Genomic DNA, 26,315 nt, shown 5'->3' with positions numbered 1-26,315 from the left:
CGCCATCCAACAGATGGATTAAATCATATTCTGGGATGGGGGATAACGGGTGATCTAACATGCAGACAAGTCTGAATCTCCAAGCAAAAACAAGAACAAATATCAGTAGCTAGCTGAAATTTCCAAACTGGATCCCTATGAACACGAGCATGACTACACCAAGTCCTTAGCAATGTAGAGAAATTTTCAACCCATTCTTACAGAATGATCAAAATATAAGAATTTCACGCCAGTGCCTGCCATGAGCTTTATATTTCCTAAACCACAGCCAGCAAGGTTTATGTTCCAGAATTCTGTAGGAATCACAGACTGTCTTTGGACTCTTGGAAGTGGTGACCCTGAGAGTTCCTTCCATGTTGAACCTAACCTCACTATATCAGGCTGTGTCTAGATTTCTCCAGATGTTCACTAAGCATTTCACAGGGTGTTTCTGCACATCTCAATATTGTAAATGTAGAGTCTTTGTATCATTTCTGTTGCACTGATTTGATGTAGTATCTAAGTCAGATTTCCAGGTTATAACAGCTCTGAAACAAATGTCACTACATAGCACCTTTTAGGAAATATGTCTTAGTCCATTTCTGCAGCAATAACAGAATAGCACAAATCTGGTGGTTAATAAGCAAAGGGCATTACTTTCCCCTAGTTCTGCAGGCTGCACAGTTGAAAGTTAAATCAATAGAGCTTGGAAGGAGTCTTCTTTCTGTGTTCCCATACAGCACCAGGCAGGACATACGAGTGAGTGCTGGATTCTCAAAGGTGGAAGGGCAAGCAAGTGAGAAGACACTCCCAAATACCTTTCCTGACAGCTTTCATTCATCCACAAAGCCAGAACCCTGAGGACTTAAGCACTTGCCATTGAACCCTTCCACTCAGTAGTGTTGCACCAGGGGTGAAGTTCCCAAAACATGAAGTTCAGGAGATACATTTTATACAGATAATCCCCAGGACTTGCACACCTGTTCGGGGCCAAGCATAAAATAATGATAAAATGACTGTCCAAAATATAATACTACTGATAAACAGCACCTAATAGAAACAGGCTACAGTTGACTTGGGAAGTTTAGGTAGGGGCATTTATCTGCATACATGAACTCACTTGCAAATATCAGCCAATTGATGGAGTTTTCAGTAGTTCTTGGGCTTGTCTGTGTACTACCTGTGTACCCACCACCACTCCTGATTTCACTGAAGTGGTGCTCAGGCTCTGGAATTTGGGGGGAATTTCCATGGGATTATGTCACATTTTGTGAATTAAAATTTTGAAATGGAATGACTTTTCTGAAATGATACCACTTTCTTTAAGGAGATGAATTGTGTGACCAAATTGAACAGTCAATCATATTTGGGCATTTGGTAGCCTTGAGTAGGCACTTAGAGAAGACAGGCTTGTTTCTAGGTGTTTCTGGCTCAAATATAAGTTAAAGTAATTGTCTTTGCTTTAGGATACTATAAGCATTTATTCTGGAGAATTTCATTTTAAGAAATACATAATAGAGACTGGAGAGATGGCTCAGCAGTTAAGAGTATTGGCTGTTCTTGCAGAGGACCCAGGTTCAATTCCTACTCCAGTTCCAGGGCTCCAATGTGCTCTTCTGGTCTCTGTGGGCCTTACACACATATAGTGTACCTATATATGTGCAGCCCAAACCTCCATACACATAAATTAATTGAAAAATATATATATATAGTAAATAGGTTGGGCATAGTGGCACATGTTTGTAATCCTAACATTTGAGAGGAGGGGGCAAGAGGATCAGGAAAATAGCCTATACTACATAGAGTTCAAGCCTGTCTGGGGTTATGCGAGGCCCTGACTGAGAAAAAAAGAAAATCCAGGATACACACACACACACACACATACACCACCACCACCACCACCACCACCACCACCACCAATAGAAGCCAACAACCAAACCTTGCATTGTTGCTGCTTCTGCTACTGATAAAGAGGCATGGACTGATTATACAAATAGTGTGACCTAGAGCCACTTGACCTGCTAGTGCATAGCAAATGAAACATTCTGAAGAAATCAGAATGGAAGCTGTTACTAGAATGCTCCTCCTATACAGGAATTTGTACTGGAATTCAGTATATATTCAAAAACACTTTTAAAAGCTGACAGTCTCCATTTCTTCATGGATTACCTCCTAGGTGGCTACATATTAGGTTCTTCCCACTGAATTACAATGGGAATTGTTAGAATTGCTTAGAATTGTTATCAACTAATATAATGAAATTAGCTTATTGGTAGATGGAGTTAGAACTATTGCTTAATGATGAAAACACCAATAACAACCTAGAGAATAAAAAGTGAAACTAGTTCTATCAAATTGTCCTTCAGTTTCACTCTGGAAGAGACTTACCATTCTACACAGAGGGAATGGAGACCATAGAGATCAGAATGGGGAGAAATTGCCTATGTTCAATTAGAGAGCCACAGCTAGGATGAAAGTACCTCAACACCCGAGAAGTGAGGACAGGCATGAGCAAAGAGCACATTGGTGTTCTCTTACAATGGGTGTAAAAATCTAAATTTCAGTCCAGGTCTCTGCATTGGCTATTTTGACTTGACAGTTTCTAAGAAATCAGTCTAATATGTAGAACATTGTTTCTTAAATCTAGTACAGATTTTGTTGTCATATGTAGCTGAGGTTTTATGCAACATGATGACCTAAAAGTTTTGTTGCAGGAATAATGTTAAGCATAGCTTACAAAAAACCACATAAAAGAAGAAGAGGAATGAGTTTTACAGTCAGGGAGGAAAAATTAACAGATTGGCTTCCAAATAATGGGCAGAAATTTTCCCTGGAATGCCTAAGAACTGAAATCATTTGCAGGTAAATTAAAAAAAATATATTTGTGGCTGGAGTGATATCTCAGAGGTTAAGACCACTTGCTGCTCTTGAAGAGGACCTGGGTTTGATTCCCAGTACCCTCATGGTGGCTAACAACTGTCTGTAACTCCATTTCCAGGGGATACAACATCTTCTTCTATCCTCTGGAGGCACTGCGTGACACAAATGCACTTACACACATGCAGGCATAACACTCGTATACATAAAAAAGAAAAAGAAAGAAAAAAGAAAGAAGGAAGGAAAGAAAGGAAGAAATGAAAGGAAAAGAAATATCCAGGTAAATGAGAAAACTGGAACCTGTCATCCTGAATGAGGCACTCAGACCCAGAGAGACAAAGGGTACATGTTCTCTCTCATAAGTGGATACTAGCTTTGAACCCTTAGAGGTACATGTTTTAATTGGAAACTTCATAGAGGTCAGAAAACTAGTACATGGTCATGGGAAGGGGGCTTCATGGGAGGGGAGTTAGAATGCAGTGATATAAAGGAGGAAAGGGGAGCAATGGAATAGGAAGGGTTAAAAGGGATGGGAATAGCAGGGAAGAGCAGAGGAGGGACTATGGGAGGCTAACTAGCACTAAAGAGCAAAAGTCATATGGAAATCTATCACTTCCTAAAGTATGTACATATACAGTATACACAAATATCAAAAGCAGTACCCCATAACAGAGAGACAGCACTGCTGCTGGACACCATAGGCTAAACAAAGAAAAAGACCAATGCCAGGAATGGAATCCTTCTTTTGAAGCTGTTTTCCAGGGGTCCCACAGACCCTCAAACTAAACTGGCCTTTGCTCCTGCTCTTGATTACCAACCAGAACTTCATGGTAAGACCCTATTGCTAAAGATACAATGCACAGGGTTGTATGAAAAAATTTAAAACAAGGAGAAATCAAGGTGAGTAATTTATAATGGGAGAAATTTATTGGTTATTGTTTCTGTAGGTTAGAGACTCCAAGAGTGAGGGGCAGCTTTTCTCAAGGGCCTTCTTGGCAGAAGAGTATAGACAAGGCAAGAGAAGACAAGGGAGACTGGAGAAGGGTACGAAACTCATCCTTGTAGAAGGAACTCGATCCTGGGAAAATAGCTGCATGAGGACACACACTCATAAGAACATATCCTCCTCTGCCCAGCTTGCAGTACAGTTATGAAAATTGAACTTCCAACATCAGCTTTGTGGGAGGCATATTCAAAAGTTAGTCCTTGATTACCAAAGCAAATGTGTTACAGAGTTTGAAATCACTGGGAAAAAGACTACCAGACTCCATTCAAATTTTAATTGGTCACATTTACTAGGGCTGTAGCTGGCTGTGGACCCTTAATCGATTTAGGACCCACAGCCCCAAGGGCAGGGTGAAACTAGTTTACAAAGACAAAAACCACAAATACCATAGAAATTTCATCATACATGAGTAATGCCAAGTGGTCCTGAATACGGTCAGGATGCCCAAGTTAGCAGATAAGTAAACTACAGAAGCCAGAATGAGCTTGTGTTAGTCCTTCTCTTAACAGATGTATAGTGATCTTGACAGTAAGGCAATTTTGATTAAGTGCAGCAGCAGTGTCTGGGAGGTGACCAAGGTCAGCTACTCCAAAGAAAGCACTCTTCTAAGGGGAAGCAACTAAGTTCAGGCGCTTACCCTTGAAACTGGCTGTTTTTCTAACTTTTGAAGTTTAAAGTGGCTGCTTTATACAAAATGAAGTTACTTTGGCTATTTCAATTTGGGGAACTCCATTTGGGGCCATTACATATTGATCAAGTGTAAAACACCCCTTATGTTAGTTTCTCTTCCTGTTGTTATGATAAAACATTCTGAAAAAAGTAAGTTAAAAAAGTAAGAGAGAATGGATTTATTTTAGCTTACAGTTCAAGGCATGGTCTGTTGTAGTGGGGATGTCAAAGCAGCCAGAGCATGAATTGGGTGGTCATGTTTTCTCCATACAGTTCAGGATCTGCTGCCCTAAGAATAGTCTCTCCCACAATGACTATGGGTCTTCCCATGTCAATTAGCATAGTCATGAAAATTCCCATTAAGGTTGCCCAGAGGCCCCTCTCTCAGGTGATTCTGCATTCTGTCAAGTTGATAACACCATCATACTCCTTAACAGGTTCAAGGGCTCTATGTTGTTTTGGTTACTGGAAGCCCTCTGAATGCTTGGTCCCCATTTGGTGGCCCTGTGTGGGTGGTTGTAGAACCCTTTTTTTTAAATCTAGGACTGTTTCCTGCATGATTAGTCTTCTCATTCATTGTCCACAGGACTCTGAGAAGTTGTAATAGGCATACTCAGACTCGAAGCCCAGCTTCATTTCCAACGTTGTGGAAAAGGAGTCAATACCATGGGGCAAGAACATTTGGGATATGTGGTTTAGCTGGCAGAGGTAAGTTTCTGGAAGAAGACGGCAAAGGTTTCATCTGTTTCTGAGTACAGGCTGGGCTCTCTGCTTCCTGTTTGTGAAGTGAGCATTCTCCAGCACATGTCCCTGCCACCAGGACTCCTGCGCACAGTGCATGCCACGTGAAATTCACTATGCTGCCTCTTCTACCATATAGTCTATCACACTGTCCCCACCATGATGAACTGAAGAAATTAACCTGAAACTGTGAACCAAAATAAACCTTTTTCCTTTAATATACTTCTGTAAGTCATTTGGCCATTGAAAGGGGAAAAGCAGTACACAAGGTGGTAATGATAAGGGATAAGGCTTAGGTCCACAGTGAAGAATCCATAAAATCATGTTTCCTAAAAACTAACTATGAAAAACAAGAATACTTTGGGATGAGTTTTCAAAAGAGACATACTTAGTTATTTAGATACGTTATAGATGTAAATACTCACCTTATAATATTTTCTTTTTTAAGATGCTAAATTTTCATGCCATTACTTTTCAAAAGAAAGTATTAAAAGCCTCTTTTTTATCTGTTTGTTTTATGATGGTACCCACACTCAAGAGGTCTCTGCCACAAAACTATACTAGAACATCTTTAAATAATCAAAAGTGTGGTCATGAAGTTAATGAACAGAAGCCTAAAGAATTCTCCATATTCTGAGACGTATATCTTATTCACAAATATTGGGTTTCAAGATTGGCATCTTCAAAGTCCAACATCCTCTACCCTAAGAGTGAGTCGATTTAATTATTTTCATGCTGTTATATTTTGGACCTTGACTATTCATCAAAGTCTTATGGTCAAGTCTTGCTGAGTACAATTGTGAGACTGTGAAGCCTTTGAAGTGAGGCCTTGTGAGAATTCCTGGAGTCATTTGGGCCTAAAGGGAATTACTATGGTGTTCTTTCCATTTTTTTCTTTTCTCTGCCTGGTCCATGATGTGAGTGACTTCGTTTCGGCACACCTTCCTACCACTCTGTATTGCCTCATTACAGATCCTCAAAATTGAACCACCTGATCTCACACTGCATCCTCCCAAACTCTGGACCAATATAAACTTTTACTCTTTGTACGTTAATCATCACAGACATCTTGTTATAGTGGCAGAAGGTTGGTTGACACATATGCACTCCAGATTTCTTCTTTGGGGTATAAGTATGTAAGGAAATCGTAATATTAGTCTAGTTATCAAAGTGGTCGACAGATTGTCCAGCAGGCAAAGAGCCAAAATGAACTTTTCAAAGTGTACATCTGTAGAGAAAAGGGGCATAAGGTTGTTCACACATTTCTAGTACAATTTCTGTTCTAGTAAGCAGCCTCTGAAGGGCTCTGGGGATTGATTTGTACATAGAAGAAACAAGGGTTTGGGAGTACATTAGTTTCCCAAAATGCAAATTCCTACATGTGGCTGTCAAGGGCCTCTCACCTCAGGATTTCATCATTTAGGAGGGTCTGCCACAGCCATCCTGGATTGTAAGATCCTCCTCATTCCTGGCTCATAATCTATATGTCTGCACCGTGTTCCTGTATATTTTGGATTCCATGTTCATTTGTTCATTTTATGCTTTTCCTATTCACTAGTTTACATGCCCCAAGGAGGTTCAGTTTATACATGTCTTATTTACAACTAGTTTGCAGCTAGCACTGATTCAACCTTAGTTGAATGAATAAATGAAAAATGGATGAATGAATCTAGGAACCTTACTGTGTTATTTTATAAGATGTCCTCCAAACTCTTATTTTTTAAAACTTATTTGTATTTTTAATTATGTGTGTGTGCATGCGTGCGTGTGTGTGTGTGTGCATGTGTGTGTTGTGTGCATGTGTGAGTGTAGGTGTCTGTGGAGTCCAAAGGAGGGTGTCAAGTCTTCTGGAGCAGGAGTTACAGGCAATTGTGAGCTGCCCAACATGGGTGCTGAGAATCAAACCCAGGTCCTCTTCAAGAGCAGCATACTTTTAACCTCTGAGCCATCTATTCAGCCCCACTCTGACCTCTAAATGTCAGTTAATAAATAAGTTTATGAACGATATCACAGGAGTATGCCAGGGAATAGTTGTTATTCGATTGCCATGTGTGTAAGAAGCCCATAGTGAATTCTGGATGAATACATTTGTAAGTAGATATTCACAATAAAAAGTGGCCCAGGGGAAAAATAAAAACACATGAGTTCTGGTGGTGAAGGTAGGTGGGAATTGAATGGAGAGGAGATCGCTAGGTGACTTTAAAATGTGCAGAGGTCAGAATTAAAATTAAGGAAGACTATTCTGGAAATGAAAAAATGTCTCAATAAATATAGAACACAGAGTTTTCTCTCCTAAGAAGATAAATTCACAGTAGAAGTTTTTGAGCAAAGGCTATTGGGAATGTTACAAATGTTTCCTATCTGAGTACAAAAATGGATTTTGTAATGTCTAATGGTATTTTAACTATCATTAATATATTCAAACCACATTCAGTTTAATGATGTTTAAAAATACTCACCAAAGTAATTGGTGACTGTTATTCAGACAGAAAATAACCTAAAATAAGACGATAGTCCTCTCAAATGCTCTACGTGATTTCTCTGATTTTATCTTCCTTTTCTAAGTTTATCTGTGACTTAGTCTCAGTTGTTTGGGCTGGAGTTCTTAGGATAATGTTTACCTTATCCAGTAGTTCAGTTAAAATAAGGGGTATCTGGGGTGCGAGAGAAACAGCATTGCCAGTGGCATTCCACGTTCTCGCCGGGAATCGCTGTGTATTCAAAACAGACGCGCTACTGTAAATGGCTCTGCTCACCTACACACATGGTCAGAGATGTGGAACAAGCTGTATTGTTCAATTTCCAATGCACTACAGGCTTAAAAGTTCAACCCTGTAAGGAAATGTGGTTAATAAGTAATAACTTCGTGAACAGAGATATAAATGTATACTAAGTTAAAAGGACTCTGCAGCACCACAACTACAAGAATTCCTGCTGGAAGGAAAAAGTGCTTCTGCAGCTTGGCACATTGTCTGTTTCTCTCCCTGAGACAAATGGGCCATGAGAAAACAGGTATGAAAAACAAATGATTCAGGTCCTGCATTTAGGGAGCCATGTAGCCTTCCTGCCACCACATGATTGAAAAGTAGTACTGTCTTTAAAAAAAGTACCCTCATCTCCCCACTCAGGTAGTTGAGGAAGGCTGCTCATGACCTCAAGGTCACCCTGAGTTGCACAACAACTTTGAGGCCGGCTTGCATTACACAGTGAGCCGCTATCTCCAAAAAACCAGTAAAAGCAGCTTCTATTCATGACTAACTTCAGATTAGCAGTTTAGGTATTCAAAGGTTAAATTGTTAGAAGGACAATTTCTGGATGAAATAGGAGACTTCAAAATATCCTAGTCTGCTTGTACTGCCAAAATAAAGCACAGTTGATCAGATGCCTTAGTCCCCTCTGCGTACTTTCAAACTCAACCCTCTGCCCATCTACAAGCAGAAGAGACGCTAAGGCCACTAACTAAATCGAAGAGGAAGTAAACTGTACACCGATTTCCTCCGCAAAGCCGCTGTGCCTTCCTATCCCTGGGGCAGGAGGCTGTCCTGCTCTAGAATGCTCCAAGAGCAATGCTACTGAAATCTTCAGCGCTGCCTCTTGCTTTAATTTACAAGTGGAGACACTCAAATCTACCATTCCTCAGAAACACAGCTTGATGGACAGGAAGGCAGTGTGAGCCCATGGCATGAACTCGCACCAGCACAGGACTGCTGGGACCTGTAACAGTGGCGCTCCCGCTGAGAGGCACCCATGACTGAGGGTGGAAGAGCTCCTATGCCTCGATGCTGAGATACTCACTGTCATTGAAGTTCTCTGACTGTCCTTCATTCTTCATTCTTTCTTATTTTTTTCAGATCATTTGAATGGAAAGGTTGATGCAGAACTACACAGAGAACCCCAGTGGACAAATGCTATGCAACCCTCCCCGAACTTCATCCATTTTAATGAGGAAATGACTAAGAAAACATGCTAGTAAGCCAACTCTCGGCCTTGCCCCATTGTGCTGTATTTACAGCGTAAACAGCAGCAAAGTCTTGATCTTCTTGGTCAAAATGTAAGTAAAGCTATCTCTTCTGGGTTTCACAGTTAACTCAGCTCACTATTCCTTTCTATACATTGAGAAAACATGGCTGAAAATTAAGATATGCTTTCAAAAAAGGAACAGTGGAGAGACCAGAAAGGGAACAGGCCCCAGTCAACAGCGTTCCACAATGGCGCCATCTCTGCACTCCCTTAAACGTTATTGTTGTGTATTTATTTTTTAAACTTATTATTTTTATTAAGTGTGCACGAGTGTTTTGCCTGCATGTATGTAAGTGCGCCCACGTTGTGCAGAGCCAGTGGAGGCCAGAAGAGGGTGTAGGATCCCCTGGAACTAGAGTTAAGGATAGTTGTTAAGTGTCATGTGGGTGCTGGTAATTGAACTTGAGTCCTCTAGAAGAGCAGCCAGTGTTTTTAACAGCTGAGCCATCTCTCCAGCCCCTTAAATGTTATTCTTGAAAGAGATAAGGATTCCTAATTGTGTTTTCTTACGTAAACAATTTTACATGCAGAATCTATCATATTCTCTTAACGCTAAAGAAATTAGGTATTTATAAAGCAATTTAAAGTTTTCCTCTCTCCTATCTCCTCCTTCTTCTCCATCTGCTTTCTCTCTCCTCCTCCTCTATCTCTTTTTCTTCTTTGTGCTGGGGACTGGATCCAAAGCCATGAACATGGTAGGCACAGACCATACCACTCCAAGTACTAAAAACAGTTTTTTGGGGGAGTCTTTTTGAGACCGGGTCTCCCTGTAGCCCCAGCTGTCCTGGAACTCACTATGTAGACCAAGCTGGCCTTGAACACACAGAGATCCACCTGCCTCTGCCTCCCAAGTGCTGGGATTAAAGGCATGTGCCACCATGCCCAGCTAAAAACATTTTTTATAAATGACAATTATTCAGCAACAAACAGAAGAACACAGTCCTAATACATGGTAAATTTGCTCCAACCAGGGCTGGAGAGATGGCTCAGTGGTTAAGAGCACTGACTGCTCTTGCAGAGGACCTGGGTTCAATTCCTGGCACCCACATGGTGGTTAACAACCATCCATAATTCCAGTTCCAGCGGAATCTGATGCCCTCTTCTGACCTCCAAGGGCATTGCAAGACACAGGTGCACTTACACACATGCAGGCAATACAATCATTCACATAAAATAAAAATAATAAATAAAATATTTTAAAAATAAGAAAAATTTGCTCCAACCATACCAATCTTACTAAATGAGGCAAAATAATTTTTTGTCCATTGTGGCAAAATTAATTTCCAATTAAATTCCTTGAGAGCTAGTTAGTGGATTATAGCTGCTCTATGAAATCTTTTACTCTTTGAAGGACCCACATCAGAGCGGAATAAGGTGGCTTTCAATGTATTATTCCATTCCCTTAGACTTATGATGGAAAATAATACTTTACATAGAGTTTTTGAGAATCAGTGAATATTAATAGATTTGTGTGAAAAGCTTACTAAAATTTATAAGATATTTTTGCTGTCAATAAATCCAGTTCTCGATATGAAACAAATTAGTAAGAAATACTACTATTTCAGGGACTACTTACAGACATGGTCTCATTATACAGCCCTGGTTGGTCTGGAACTTACTGTCTAGACCAGGTTAACCTGGAACCCATAGAGATTCTCGTGCCTCTGTCTCCTAAGTGCTAGAATTAAAGGCCTGAACTATTCCTTAACTTCTAATCACATTTTCTTACTTCAATGTGATTTGCTACTATTTTGGTAAAAAATTTAATTCAGTTAAAAAAATAGCAAAGAAATATCTGATTAATGACAGAGAAAGATGACAAATCCTTTATTAAAATGACATTTGAGGAGAAAAGTGATGCTTCACGTCTGTCTTTTAAGATAGATTATTATTTGCAACAGACAAATGAATTGTATTTATCTTTGGAAAGCTTGCTGATGTTTCTTATAGATATTTTCAGAAGATGACATTTTAAATTATCTTCTTTACAGATTTCAAATGAGAAAGCAGTAAAGATTTGAACTTAGTGAACATTAGAAAACACTATAAGCTAAGAAATAGGAGATTATAACCTAATTTTTCTCAAATAAAGCCCTGCAAACCAAGTCAGTGTATTAATCTTTGAAAATTATAAAATTTTCTATACTACAATTCATTAAACTCCAATGACTAGGCAGCATTGTTTTTAGGCTAAAAAAAATTTAATGGCTGAAAGTTTATTATCTTTGAAAATACCTGAAAAATGTTCATAATCAAAGATAAAACTTAAGTGAAATTTTAAAATTTAAATGAATAGAAGTTTCTTTAGTAAGTTTTTAAGAAATATTTTATTGAGCTTTTTAAATTCGTATAACATTTCCCACTCAAATCCAGACCCCCCTCCCCCTCTCTAGTAAGTTTTTATGTGTTTCTTTGGCCACAAATGGAGTTAGCATTGTGAATCCAAAGTAATAGAGATGGACAGATATCATCTAAAAGAAGAATATTGATATTTTCTATAGATTTGCTCTTGAAGTTTCTGATTACATAAATATGTGAAACTTGCAGAAGTACTTTTAAAAAGAAAAATCTTTTCAGCCATACTTAATTCGTTTATTTAATTCAGTGCAATGGATTCCCAATTATTACTTCAGTTTAGTAGCTCAGGATTTAAATACAATATGGAATGGCTCTAAACTATGTGCTCCCAAATGCTTTGACTTTCAATTCTTCTCTTGTTTCCAGACAGACTCAGACATTCATGTATCATCAGGTCACCAAAAAGAAAGTTTTCTTTCAGGGAAACATAAAAAGAAAACTAAGAAGCCTCTTTTCATTCTAAATGTTACTAACCCTTTCTGGATCTATAGATATCTGATTCCTTCCTTACCAGAGCACAGAGTGGTACATAAACAAGTTCTTGTGTGAAAAATGGGAAGGTAATAACTATGAATATATATGGATAAGTCCCTTTAAAAGAGACTCTTACTGATCCTGCCTGCTCCAGAAATGACTGCTGAATTAAAACTCTCTGAAAACTTGGCAGAATCCATTATGTGTCATTGTATTAAACAGTAGAAATATAAGATCTAATAATATAAATTTATATGATCAGATATTTTAAATGACTAATGTAGTAGATGTTAATGTCTCTACCTACATTTTTAATATATATATTTTTTAGAAGAAGCATTTCATTATAGCTTTAACATACTCAATAACAGTTTCCAGAGCAAAGATACATCTCTTTCAAAAGTGTCTGCCTATCATTAATGGACCATGTATGGGTAGAATTAGTAAAGCTAACATCACAGTCTTTAACGAAGGCTCAGATCACCACTCACAAAGGTCCATAGACATATGTCGTTGTCACATGTAGTCATAAGACTTCACTGTTTCTCAGAGGCCTCTATCTCTTATTTTTCACTGGCTTCCTGAAAAATAAGTAAGTAAAGGGTACTGGTGGCCATATGCTCTTCAAAAATATTTAGATTTTCAGTCATTAATTTAAACAAATTGTGGAGACTACATCTTTGTCCAAGCCTCTGCTGGCTTGACTTTGAAGGTTAACCTCCAGCTTTATCAGTATCCTTCCTGGGAGGCCTATTTGTTCCTAGCTCAGCTGTGCATGTCTACTGTAGGTTGGGAATTGGCCTCATTTATTCTACTATGTGTTGCCAAAGATCATATGTTAAGTGACAACAAGATATTATGTAGATTCTTCTGTTTTGGTGATAGGGAAAAACATACAATTTTAAGCTTCTGATTGGATTCTATTCCTTTTCTTTTTAGGATATTGATGAGAACTTTTATTTTGCAAAGAAGAAATGCACTGAAAATAGTAAATCAGGCAGAGATGATATCTGCAATTATTGCTCATCCTCTAAAAATATAATGAGAATTACAATAGGATATCATATATCTTTCTCAGTTATAGATTAATCTTAGCTTGACATGTCAGCTCCTTATTGCAACAAAAATGAGAAAAATTCATAACTGTCCTTCAAAGAGTTCTATAACAAGTAACTGAATTACCTCTACGATGCTTCACTGTTAGTAATAGTTTGCCTCCAGCAATAGTATGAAATAATCTTTGGACCAATCCACACTAGTTGTAAAGTTATTAAGCATGCTGCATGCTGCTCATATCATCTGTTTTTGGAACTAGAATTAGTTTTGTGTAGATGACATTCTTGCATTCTACATGTACAGAGAAAAATATATTTAATCTCTCCAACTCCTGCAGGATCCTGAGATGACTTATGAGAATATCACACTGAGTTTTCCTATAGCAATTCCCTTGCCATTCATGAATATTGTATCACATCCTCTCCTTGTATTATATAGTGACAGATAGGTAACGTCCGGTACAAGATCCTATCATGTAACTGCTAATCACTAGTCCCTTCACCCAGATTTCTGTTCCTGCATTTGCATGCTGAAACTACCACAAGCATCATAGTCTTCAAACAGTAATGCCACATTAAAAATAATATTCACCAACTTTTTACACTCATAATACAGCACCAGTACTATTTAATATTGAGTGCTGATTTTCTTTTGGAAAAGAATCACATGTCTGCATACCACATTCTCCTTGGTCAGAAGTGTTGTCCTGTCTGATTTCACTGAGCAGAAAAGCAGCATGAAGCTCTGCACACTTGGACAGGTCAGTTTTGCTGTCAAGTCTTGAGAAGAGTCATACTGCATCACAGGCTGGCCTTCGAAGTAGCAGTGCTCCTGCCTCAGCCTCTTAACTGCTGGGATTACAGGTGTGTGCCACCAGGCTAAACACTTATCAACCCACTTCTACAAAGTGTGGTTATGTGCCATATAGCTTCTTCATATTCACATTCATTATTCTTATAACCAAACCTCTAAAATTAGGAAAGCACATTAAGTTCTAAAAGACAGTGGAATTTGTGAATAGCTATATTGCATACCCCATGCAGATTTTTCTTCTATCAAAATGATATACCATGGAACTTTATTCAGCCATGAAATCTGCCATTAAATTAAATAGTGAAATCTGAAGGAAAATGGGTAGATCTGGACATTATATGTGAGGTATCCCAGATTCAGAAAGATAAATGCACGTGTAGATGTGAGTATGATTGTTGAGTACAGGACATGGAAGCACAAAGGGATCATGACAGGGAATATGAGGGTGAGTGGAAGGTGTGGAGAGAGCAGCTGAATACAGGTGACAGGAAAGTTGGCCACGGGACAACTGGGAGAGAAGGGGATAAGCTGTAGGGGTGGGAGATGGGTGCTGTGTGAGGAGGGAGGACAGGACACAAATCATATATGGAAACACCAAAATGGAACCCATTCCCTTTGCTAAGCAAGATTTTAAAAAATCAAAATCTGCCCTTTTCTTCATAAAATCTCCAAGAAATCCATCATCTTATCTTTCACATTAAGCTTTGCCAGTGAATCCCTTCATTTTAAATGATTAACAGGTTGCACACAGCAAAATATACTACAACACAAACAAAAATTTTGTGTGCATCAATTATCAATTAGTAATTTTAAATTTTCATTTATTTTCACTTTTATTTTACATGTATCAGTGGTCTGTCTACATGTATGTAAGTGCAGCAAGTGCATTCATTGCCTACAGAGGCCAGAAGAGGGCACTGGATCCCCCAAACTGGAGTTACGGACTATTGTTAGCTGTCATGTAGTGCTGGGAGAGGAACCCTGGTCTTCTGCTAGACCAACCAGTGCTCTTAACTGAGCCATCTCTCTAGCTCTCACCAATTGATAACTTTTTAAAAAATATTTTTTATTTATTACTTTTATTTGATGTGTATGCATGTATTGCCTGTGTGTAGGTAAGGGCACCCATGTCGTGCAATGCCCGCAGAGGACAGAGAGGCTGTTGGATCTCCTGGAACTGGAGTTACAGACAGTTGTTAGCGGCCATGTGGGTGCTGGGATTCGAACCCAGGTCTTCCGCAAGAACAACCAGTGTTCTTAACCACTGAGCCATCTCTTCAGCCCCAATTGATAACTTTTAAATAAATATGTTTTACAGTTTGTATTCAAAGACGGCTGCACAACTGGGTGTGCACCATGACAGAAGATCAAAGAGATGTTTAAACAAACACTGAGGAATTATTATCATCTGATAACTGCTGGGAAAGCAACAGGCAGTTTTCTTTAAGGGTGTGATGCTGGGTAGGTTGACCAGGTTCCAGGGAATGGACTCACCCTGAAGAGCATTTGGGAACACAAATTAGAAATGAAACATTTTTGAAAACATATTGCTCATTAGTTTTAGATAAACACATCACACATACTTGCTGACCATCTTCCACTGCGCTTTGCTCAGTCATGAATTCTGATGGTGCGTAGGACATGGCAGCTCTGGGCTGTGTTTACATCTTTTAGTGTTGTGCAGGCATGAAAACTCATTGAGATATATTGGTGGTAGGCGATCAAATCTCAGACTGCTCAGAGCATTTTTTCCTTAAAAATTAATAGCTAGGTCTGTTTTACAACACAGTGAGCCCTTGGTCCTGGCCTTAGCTGCACCACCTGGGAACTTGTTGGAGATGCAGAGTACAGGTCCAAGCCCAAAACAGGTCATAAAACTCCAGTTATGTTATTCCTAGGCCTGATTTTCTTTTTCTTTCTCTTTCTTTCTTTCTTTCTTTCTTTCTTTCTTTCTTTCTTTCTTTCTTTCTTTATTTATTTATTTCCTTCCTTCCTTCTCTCTTTCTCTTTCTCTCTCTCTTCCTCCCTCCTCTCTCTGCCTCTGTCTCTGTCTCTGTCTCTCTGTCTCTCTCTGTCTCTCTGTCTCTGTCTCTGTCTCTGTCTCTCTCTCTCTCTCTCTCTCTCTCTCTCTCTCTCTCTCTCTGGTGTGTGAGTATGTGTGCACACATGTGGAAGTATGCACGTGTGCCTGTGGGGATGTCAGAGGTTGACACTGAATGTCTTCTCTGGCTCACCACCCTAGTTTTTTGAAAAAGACTCTCTTTACTGAATCTGCAGATCATTGATTCAGCTAGACTGGTTGGCCAGCGAGCTGAGGGGATCTGCCTGCTTCCAACTTGCAATCTTTGAAGTAACACATGCATGCCTCGGTGGTCAGCTTTTACACGGTCATGGGGAATCCAGTCCTCTATGAGCAGGAAATACTGGACCAGTGGAACTTGGGCTTTATTTTAAAACCTTCCTTCTGCAGGTCATCCAGGGGCTTTGGATTCAACAAAAATCACACTCTACTATCCTTTTCATAAACACACCCATTGCCCCAAGAGAGTGAATGTGAGATTTCCAAATACTGCATGTGACTTGAGAGGGAAAAACCGCATATTTAGCTTAGTGTATCACAAAGGAATTTGATTGATTCCTACAAAGTGAAGAACCACTTGATGCCAGCACACTCCAACAGGAACAGGGTGTTGAAAGGTAGCTTTATTGACGCATCAGTAACTCTTAGCAAACACTGGGATGGCCTTCTCCGGTCTCTGCTGACAGAACTCTCTGCAGGAAAATGAAGAGGCGCCAGCTTCCAGGTGGAGACCTGTGCCCTACTGGTTTCATCAGCCTTTTATTCTCAGTTCCACAGGATCCACTGGACTGTGCTCAAGCAAGACCAAATCATGGATGAGATCTAACATTACCCACAAGGAATGTCAATTTTTATATTCCTAACATTACATAAAGCAGTACACTTACTGGCTGCTCTCTGACACCTTGTGTTTGGCTCTGAACTAAAAAGCTGAGGGATTATGCATCCCTATAGACAGAGGGCATACAAGAAGATAAAACTTGCAGAAATCAACATGTGATCAGCAACAGCCGCCAGGTGCATGGTCTCTGCTTGCTCAGCAGGAAGTACAGTCTGTTTCTAAACATCTTTATATCTTTGTGGAAAGACATTTTTGAATAAATTAAAACTCACAGCAGAATTACAGTCAGAAGAATCACTTAACTGAAGCATTGAATTATACAATCCTAACGTTATCTGTTTGTGTGCATAGTCAGAAAAAATACTGTCACCACATTAAGAGAATAATAACTTTTGGTTATTTTCAGAGCATATTTGTGCCAAAATAGTAAAAATGATCTTATGTTCTTTTGGGTTTTGATCTTCTTAAATGAGAGACAGTCTGGTCAAGAGAAGAAAAGAGAAAACCACATAAGAAGGAAACAAGAAAAACATGGTTTTATTCTCACTGGGCTACAATGTTGACAGCCGCAACTACAGCCAGGGCTGCGGGACAAAGTCATTGATTCCTTACACTCACTTTGAGAACAAGGGAAGGAAAAGGCACAGGAAATCTCTCACATTCCCTGCTTGTATAAACCGGAATGCTTAGACCTAAAAGATAAGCAATATCTTGTCACAATTCCTACCTAAAAGGTAGTCACTCTGTGAGCATTAGTTTGCTTCCTTATTATTATATAATCTATTGGATAAAAGTTTTTTCTCCCGAGAGTGATGTGACATGGCTTGAAAATACTATGTCAAAGGTCCGAATGAGTTAGAATTTCCAGAGAATTTTCAAATATAGATATTAGGTTCCAAAGTGGAGTCTAGGAGAGATGTAGGTGACTTTAGAGTCCTAATCATGTCTACCAAATCCCAGAAACAAAAACGTCAAAATCCACACATCTCGAAAGAAAGACAACCAGCACTCATCATACACGAGCAGCTTCAAGACAAGGTTCCTTCCCGCCAGATGGAAGCCCTGACATTACTCCCATTTGGATAGCCAGTGGCTGCCTGTCTAGAATCATGCCACAGTATAAATACCCTGTCTTTCCTTCACTAGGGGAAGCAAAGTGAGCTAGGAAAGACCAAATTAGGAGGCTGGCAGGTTTGGCTTTGAATGGCAGTCCCTTCACTGATTAATGGGAAGCATTCAGAAAACATCTAACCAAAATCTGGAAGAGCCCATTTGTAAAAAAGTCATTAAGACTGCCCATGGTACCCAGGGATACAAATCTCACAGAACTGGTACAAGGACCATACAACTCTGTGTCCATAGAGCACATGGCACATCTCAATCTCATCAAAATATCTGGCAGATGAGTCCCAGCGTCTGCCTGCCTCTTATTTCACCACCTAAAAATTCCTGGCCTTCTACGGTCTCCGTACATCGAAGTCCAAAAGAGAGTGGAAAAAAAGAATAACAAAATCACAACTGTAATAATAGGTATATGCATATATGTATATACATGCATATTTGTATAGGCATACATATGTGTGTGTATATATGTACAATTTTTCATAGTGCTTGGAATTGAACTTACGTTCTCAGCCATGCATGGCTGGTGCTCTACCATCCGTCCACAATGGAATTCTATTATCAAAAGTGTTAACACATCCTTTCCTGATCAAAGGCAGTTTTTCTTATAAAAAAGATTAAGAAAATTCAGCACCCCCTCAAAACAATCCCAGGCTTCTAAGAATCCATATTTCCTCTTTCCATCTACAGATCCTAGTTCTGGGCAGAACACATGTCTGTTTCTTTCAGTCTAGTTCTCCTTTCTTTCTGCTGTGCCCCAGCTAAAAGATGGCTCAGCGAAGGATACTAAAGCCTACTCCAAGTTTCCATAACAACATCATTATCAAAATAGCAGTCCACTCTGCAAGAGCCAGAAGAGCCTCGTTTAGATATGGCATGACGTCAGTGCAGTGCCTGATACGTCACAAGCTGGGTTGAGAGGATCTGCTGGAGGCACCTAGGGAAAACACCTACCTGCTAATGCCATAGACAGGGGCTTTGGCAATAGATGAGCCACTCACACCTACAATTACAAAGATCTGTATTTCTAATACTTTCTCTCACTCTAAGGGAACAGAATGACACCTCTACACCATTTGCAGTACTGTGTAGTATCTGCTTCATGAACTTGAATACTTTTTCTAAATAATTCATTTATCGGGAACTGTGGCACAGAGGGCTGCTTGGTTCTTAGAAACTCTGAGCCCATCATTTTGGAGAAAATAACATCTGAAAAGTCAGATTGAAAGGGCATACATAAGTGGACAATAACCGGACCATGGACTGCAGCCAAAGTACCCCCAACCTATACAGCAACCAGTTCTTGACCCTGGGCAGCCTAGTATGGTCGGGACTTGAAGCAGAACTCAAGAGTCTCTCTATTTTCATTATTTGTTTGCTTAATTGTAAATATTTTCATTAATTCTTTGAGACCTTCAAACTATGTATTTTGATCAAACCCCACCCTCACCCCACACAATTTCCTCCCAGATCCTTTATTTATTTATTTTTTGTTGTTTATTTTTGTCTCTGTTTCCAACTAGGAGCCATTCACAAAAACGCAAATACATTCCTCAAACTGTTCACCTAAGATGCTCTTTCTAATTAGTCCATCAGATTCCCTGCTAACAACCTCCACTCAGAGCATCCCTGAATCCCTCTCTTTCTTCACTAAACACATTCTTAACCACTTACTTTTCCTCTGAGTTTTTGGCAAAACCAAGGGAAGGGGGCTAACTTTGCTTTTATAGCAAACCAAGTAAACAGCCTCTGTTCTCCTGAGTGAGCTTTACAGTCTGCCTTAACATTTACATGCTTGTCTTTTCTGTATATATTTTACAGTCAAGATCATATTTTATAGCCAAGTGCAGTAGTACATGACTTTGATCCCAGCACTCAGAAGGCAGAGGCAAGTGGATCTATGTGAGATCCAGGCCAGCCTGATCTACACAGCAAGTTCCAAGCCAGGTGGAGCTATAGGGAAACTCTGTCTTAAACAAAAATAAAAACAGTCCATATTTATGATTTGCAATGTTAAGGAAGGTGGAAGCAGCCTGCCCCTCTCCACACACCTTTGAGGCCTGGGAGCTGAAATCTGTCTTACCTGTGCCCCTGAATACCATGCTTAATCATTCTCCAACCACCCTGCTCCCTCTGATTCACAGCTCCACCCATAACTGAAGATGACTGACGTGTAGTCACAGACTAATCAACCATCCCAGGTTTTTCCAGAAACGTCACCTTATTAGCACTGAAATTCCTACGTTCCAGGAAACTTCCCAAGGTATGCGCAAAATGGGGCCATTGGTTAAATGGGACAAGACTCCTTAACAGTCTGTGCCCTTCCAAAACAACCTGCTGCAGATGTGGTTCCCTCATGCAGGAATGCCTGCCCCTCTCTTCATTAGTAGTTTATCAACCAAGTGAACTCCTCTCAGTTTACTAAGCCTCTGCCACTGTTGGGCAAGGCCTTTTTGTCAGCATTCTGGTCTGCAGTTGGGTGAGGATTCATCATACTCTCCTACACGCCGTATCTAGTGTACATATCCCCATAATATAAAGATGAGCTGCTCATGGTGGCTGGACCCTCCAAACAATGGATCCTCGAGAGCTCATGTTCTTCCACGACTGTCTCCATCGCTCCCAGTCTGTGTTTGTCTGTTTTGTGAGTACATGGATTAGATGACTTAAATATTATATTCATTAATGAAGCTAACAATTCTTTTTTTAAGACCAAGGTTAAGAAGAAGGGACACAGAGCTTTAGTAGAGCTCAGGCACCTGAAAAGGAAATGATTAATATCAATTATCCAGACTATTTACCTACCTCAATCTGAGTGTTGTTGTCCTGCCCGTCATCCAGCAGCAGATCTGTGAAGCCTCTGGGCTCCGGAGAGTCTTGGCCCGTGCTGGCTCTGTTGGTGTCTACTGCTTTAAGAGTGTCCACATTCCTTTTCCACCTGTGGTTATATGCTTGTAAGTCCACTTCCACTCCATCTGCTGTCTGAAGGAAGGCCTTTGCAGCTTCATACTGCCAATCTGGAAAAAATAAATATGTCACCTCTGCATGAAACTCATATATGTAATACCTATTAGAGTAGAAAACATACCTCTGCTGTTCATGAAAAGAGGGAACCAACTTATCACTGTGAAGCCAGCTTACTCATCATATTTTGAGTTAGTATGAACATCTCTAAGTGTTATGGTTTAAATATGAACTTTATCCCCAGGCTCATATGTAGAATGATTGTCCTCAGACCAACTTGGCACCAGTTTGGGAGGTTCTGGATATATTAGTAGGTGAAACCTAGCTAGTTAGAGAAAGCAGGTGAGTGGTGGTGTGTCCTTGAGGGTTATACCCAGTCCTCAATTCCCTCCTTGCTCTCTGCTTCCTGTCCACCATGAAGTGAGCAGCCTCTTCTTATACATGTTCCCATCGACATTTGTCATGCCCAAGTACAATGGAACAACATGGGGAGCCATAGAGCAACTTGAAACTTCTGAAACCATGAACCATGTTTAGTTTTTCTCAGCTATTTGGACACAAATGATGCAAATGTGTCTAATAGGCCAAGTATAGTGTGACCACAGGATACCAGAAACCTCAGAAACAGTCCCTGTGGTCATCTCACAGGGTCCCTCAAACATGCAGTGCTACAGCAATCTTGTTCCTTCTCTCTCCTTGCTCCATGTGCACCCATGGACAAACACACACACACACATACACACACACTTTCTTTTGCTGTTGCTGTTCTGAGAAAGCAGATTAGAATCCCAGCAAAGGAATGAAAGAAAGGCATTTTCTGTTTATTTGAAAATAAATGGTCAGGTGACTGTGTAAGCTCATACTGATTTTTATATGTGTTATGCCAGGCTGCAAAGGGACAATGGTGTGCTTGAATGGGTTAAACCATCTTGGGATTTTCTTCCTGCAAATGTGCTAACCAGTCTTGTAGTTTACAAGCCAGCTTTGGTTCATGGCCTAACTCATTTAACAAGCAACATCCTCAGGCGGCATTACAAATGCTCTTGTTCATTTGCACTGTCCTCACCTTGGGAACTTGTCAGGGTGTAAAAGGATGACAGTGACAGGCACTTGTGGAAATGAATGGGACAGCAAGGAGATCAAATCACAAGGTATTTTGAAGCCATCTGCAGGGACTGGCCCTGCTGACCCAGCTCATCCTGCCTCTACTGGAGGGAAAATTAGATTTAATCACTGCTCTTAGTCTTTCATTTCACTAGGTCAGCAGGGGAAGGTGTACCATAAGGATTGAAAATTCGGTTTCCAAGCAAGAGAATAGCCTTCTACCCAACCATTACCAAAAAATATGAATTGGCAGCCTCTATAACTGGCCTGATACAGGATCAAAAAGGATGAAGAGAACACTGATTTAATCATGGATGTGATGTTCCCCAATACAGAAGCATTTCATAAAAACAAAGGTACTTACTGCAGCTTACTTTATCAATGAGTCAGCCACTTAGAACTTCAACAGCTACAGTCGACCACCACTAAACATTTTCAACACAGTGCCTGAAAATACTTAATTTTCAACTCAGGAAGCTGCTGCTAATTTTTTCAAACATGATAATGGTGACTGTAAATGATGTTCTAGCGCCTGATATCTGATGAATTCAGTCCCAAGAGAAGTCTTGCCTCTTGGTAATACCATCTCCAGTTAGCCTTAGAAAGGGCTACAGGGACAAAATTAAACAGAGTTCCACCAGGAGAAGGCAGCATCAGAGAAGGCAGCATTAGGCTCAGTCTGGTGAACTGGACGTTAATAGGAACTCAGGAACATTGTAAAAGGTTCTGCAGGATCTGCCTGCCCCTCTTCACGCACCGTAAGCACACCTGGCATCACACGTGCTGCCACCATTATTTCAGGAAAACATTTCCTTTGCAAAACATTGTCCCTACCCGTCATTCAGCAACACTCCTCAAGTGTTCACTGACTGACAGAATGACTGTTGACAGTCACTTTGGAGCAAGAATTATATGACCAGGCAGACTTTAGTAATGGAAAAACACTACTGCACAAAGGATCAAGAGACCTGGGCTGGAATTCTTTCTGACTGGTGTGTTGGTTATAGGTTCAGAGCAGTTTATAAAATTCTCTGTGTTTTAGTTATCCCATATTCTAGGTGGGAGTGAATAGAATTTACCTGCAAAGGCAAACAACTTTTCCAAAGGATGTAGCAAACTCTGAGACCTACGGCTCTAGGCTAAGTTACATAAAGCAATTTATTTGCCTTGCTTGCGTATCCTGCCTCATTATCAAAAACATATGAGGCAGCTTACAACAAAAGGCAAAGCCATCAAATTTTATAATGATCAGGTAAGACCTCCTGGCACAAAGCTTGGGTTGGCCTCAGAGATGTGCATCTGGCTCACGGGTAGTATGGTAGCTCTCAGAGTTGTATCAGTGACAAGCTCTGTCACATCCTTCCCCTCCCTCCCCTCTCATGCCCCTCCTCTCTTTGCCTATGGACTCTTTTCTTTTTGCTTTTTGGGATAGGGTTTTCCATGTGGTAGAGTCTTGTTTGGGGCTTCAACCGCCCACCACCCCAACATTCCCAGTGTCTAGGACGACAGATGCATGCCTTTGAGCTTGTCCCTTGGTTTCTTTGGAATGTGTGCTATTTTGTCTTCCTTGGCACTAACTGCCATTTCCTTTTCTGATATGTAGAGTACTACATAAACGAACTCTTCCAGGACCCTCACTGGCTCTACTAACCTCACTCTGGCCCCTGAAATTGTGGCGTGCAGAAGCAGTCCAAAGGGTTAGCAGTGAAGGCCTCCTGCATTGATTCTATTTCTCAACCTTTTCACACCCCCTTTATCATTTCCTTCCTGCCCCTTTACTCTAAAGAACAAATTGACAGGCAGTTCAGAACCTAGGAAAGATGGCATTCCTATTTGCCATTTAAGTTGAAATCTGATGAATGTGTTAAAAACTTGTTTAGCACTCAAATTCCCTCCTTAGCAGGATTATTGGGATTGGTGGAAGGAGAGGACAGGTAGGCCTCTTGAATAAAAGATGCACACCTGCTGCCTTTCTTAAAGGCAGGGTTCCAGGCAGCCTTGGCTTCATTGTTTTTTCTTTGTTTGGGAATATTTAATGATTTTCTTTATGCTCTTGTTTAAAATATTGCTATTAGCTTTAGCATATATTAATTGTGCATATTAGTGTAGTTCAGTGTGATATGTCCCACATGCCTGTACCACGCAGTTGCCACATCTTACGAACATAGTGGCCCATCCCTAGCTGCACAGCACTATGTTGTTCTCTCTGCAGATGAATGCTTTCTCTTCCTCGAATCTGTTTCTGCAAACTTGGAAAGAAAATTCATTGCACACGTTCGTTGGGTTTACAAAATCAAACAGGACTTCAGGAAGGCCTGAGAGGTTTTGTAATGAGAATAGTTTTGAGTTTAAGGCTTGGAGTCATCGTGAAAAGCTGAATTCTTTTTCTCTGCTGATGTTAAGAATAAGTGAGGCTACTGGGTCATGCATAGAGAATGTGCCACTCCAGGTTCATAGTTTAGTAGTACATGGCTCACCAATATGGCTTAGATCTTGATCCCGTTTCTGAGTGGATTTTAGAGAAGATAAAACAAGTCAAAGTGGGTGCTTTACAGAAATCAAAATTGGAAAATCAGAAAAGTACAGCTTTGTTATCTATATTGTAACTGACATCTCTAAATTTTGTGGACTTTCAAGCACATAAAAATATTTTAAATATAAAATAGTTCTTTAAGTTGACTACCAAGTGAATCATTCAAAGACAAAACCGAAGGATCTATGAGATACGATACTTCCCTATTCCAGTTTCAGTGAAAAGACAATGCAGCAGGAGGTGTCTGTGAATACTGTGCTGAACAGATTGCTCATTTTCTATCTGCTGTCCGTTAATTAAACTACCCATGGAAAACCCTCAAAGACGGTTTTCTCCAACATATTTGACTCTCCTCGATACTCAGCCCATGGAAACATTAAGTGTATTTAGTGACTGCCATTTGGACAGAAAGGTGCCCAAAAGGCATACATTATTTGTACCAGTTACACGCATGTGTGTATTGACAGGCTTTGAGATAGTTTACTGAAGTGTAGTAGTAGATAAACTGCTATTGAAGAAGGTATTTCATTATATATCCAGAAATACAGCATCGCAAAACCGCAGAATTAGCACAAGAAATTCAAACCGCGATCATACTGTTCATTGTAGTCTCTAAAGCAGCACCATGAAAATAACCCCCTGGGCATACCTGTGAAGGATTATCTAGACTAGCTTAATGAGGTGGGAGGACCCTGCTAATCTGAGTGATGTTACCTGGCGGCTGGAGTCCTAGACCGACTACAAAGTAAAAAGCACAGTGAACACCTGATTCATCCACCTCTGCTTCCTGACAGGTGTCATGTGACCAGCCAACCACTGCTTCTACCATCATACTTTCCCCACCATGATGGACTGTATCTCCTGGAACTGTAAACCAAAGTAAACCCTTCCTTCTTCATGGTACTTTGTCAAGGATTTTGTTTCAACAATAAGACAAGTGATTAACATAGCTCTTCTATAAAGGAAACAGAGCAAAAGGCAGGAAAGCAGAGCTAGCTGGATATAGCTATTTCATGTCACATCATAAAGGTTTTATTTAATCACCATACAATTAACTAGCACTTGTATACTGAAAGTATTTAACCCTTCCCTCCCCGCTCCTTATTTTTTGAGACAGGGTCTCCCTGTAGCCCCAGCTGTCCTGGAACTCACTATGCAGACCAGGCTGGCCTTGAACTCAGAGATCCACCTGCCTCTGCCTCCTGAGTGCTGTAATTAAAGGCATGTGCCACCACGCCTGGATTAACCCCTTTTTTTGACTCCTGTAAACAAATGATATCCATAGTATGTATATGTCAAACCACAAGAAAGTCATTGCATGCATGGACATGCATCTTAGAAAGTTAGAATCTATCACTGCTATACCTATTGACAAGCACTTTGCTTTGCACTTTGTGTGTGAGCTATGAATTTTCCTTTGTGTGGGTGTGCATATCTGTGGGTGTGTGAGTAGATGCCAGAAGTTGACACTGAGTGTCTCCCTCAATTGCTGTCCAAAATAGTTTTCAAACAGGTCTCTCACTGACCCTAGAGCTCACTGATTTGGTTATGCTCACTGGCGAGAGATCTAGGGATCCTCTTGCCTACACTTCCATAATATTGGGATAACAGCCAAGATCTACTGCATCCAAATGAACCAAGCTAGCACTGTGAATTCCCTGCAGAAACATTATATATA

General features: G+C 40.2%; 1 protein-coding gene across 1 annotated transcript in view; it reads right to left on the bottom strand.

Annotated features, from left to right (window-relative positions):
- Plxdc2 (plexin domain containing 2) overlaps window positions 1–26,315 on the bottom strand; it is a 468,383-nt gene that overhangs the window by 274,304 nt on the left and 167,764 nt on the right. Inside the window, exon 2 of the mRNA XM_008855025.3 lies at window positions 20,842–21,053. Coding sequence (XP_008853247.1) covers window positions 20,842–21,053 — 212 coding nt within the window. The remainder of the gene's footprint in view (window positions 1–20,841; window positions 21,054–26,315) is intronic.

The sequence above is a fragment of the Nannospalax galili genome, unplaced genomic scaffold (genome assembly GCF_000622305.1).
Source record: "Nannospalax galili isolate Female #2095 unplaced genomic scaffold, S.galili_v1.0 scaffold487, whole genome shotgun sequence".
NCBI classification, from domain to species: domain Eukaryota; kingdom Metazoa; phylum Chordata; class Mammalia; order Rodentia; family Spalacidae; genus Nannospalax; species Nannospalax galili.
This window is presented reverse-complemented; position numbering and strand designations above follow the sequence as displayed.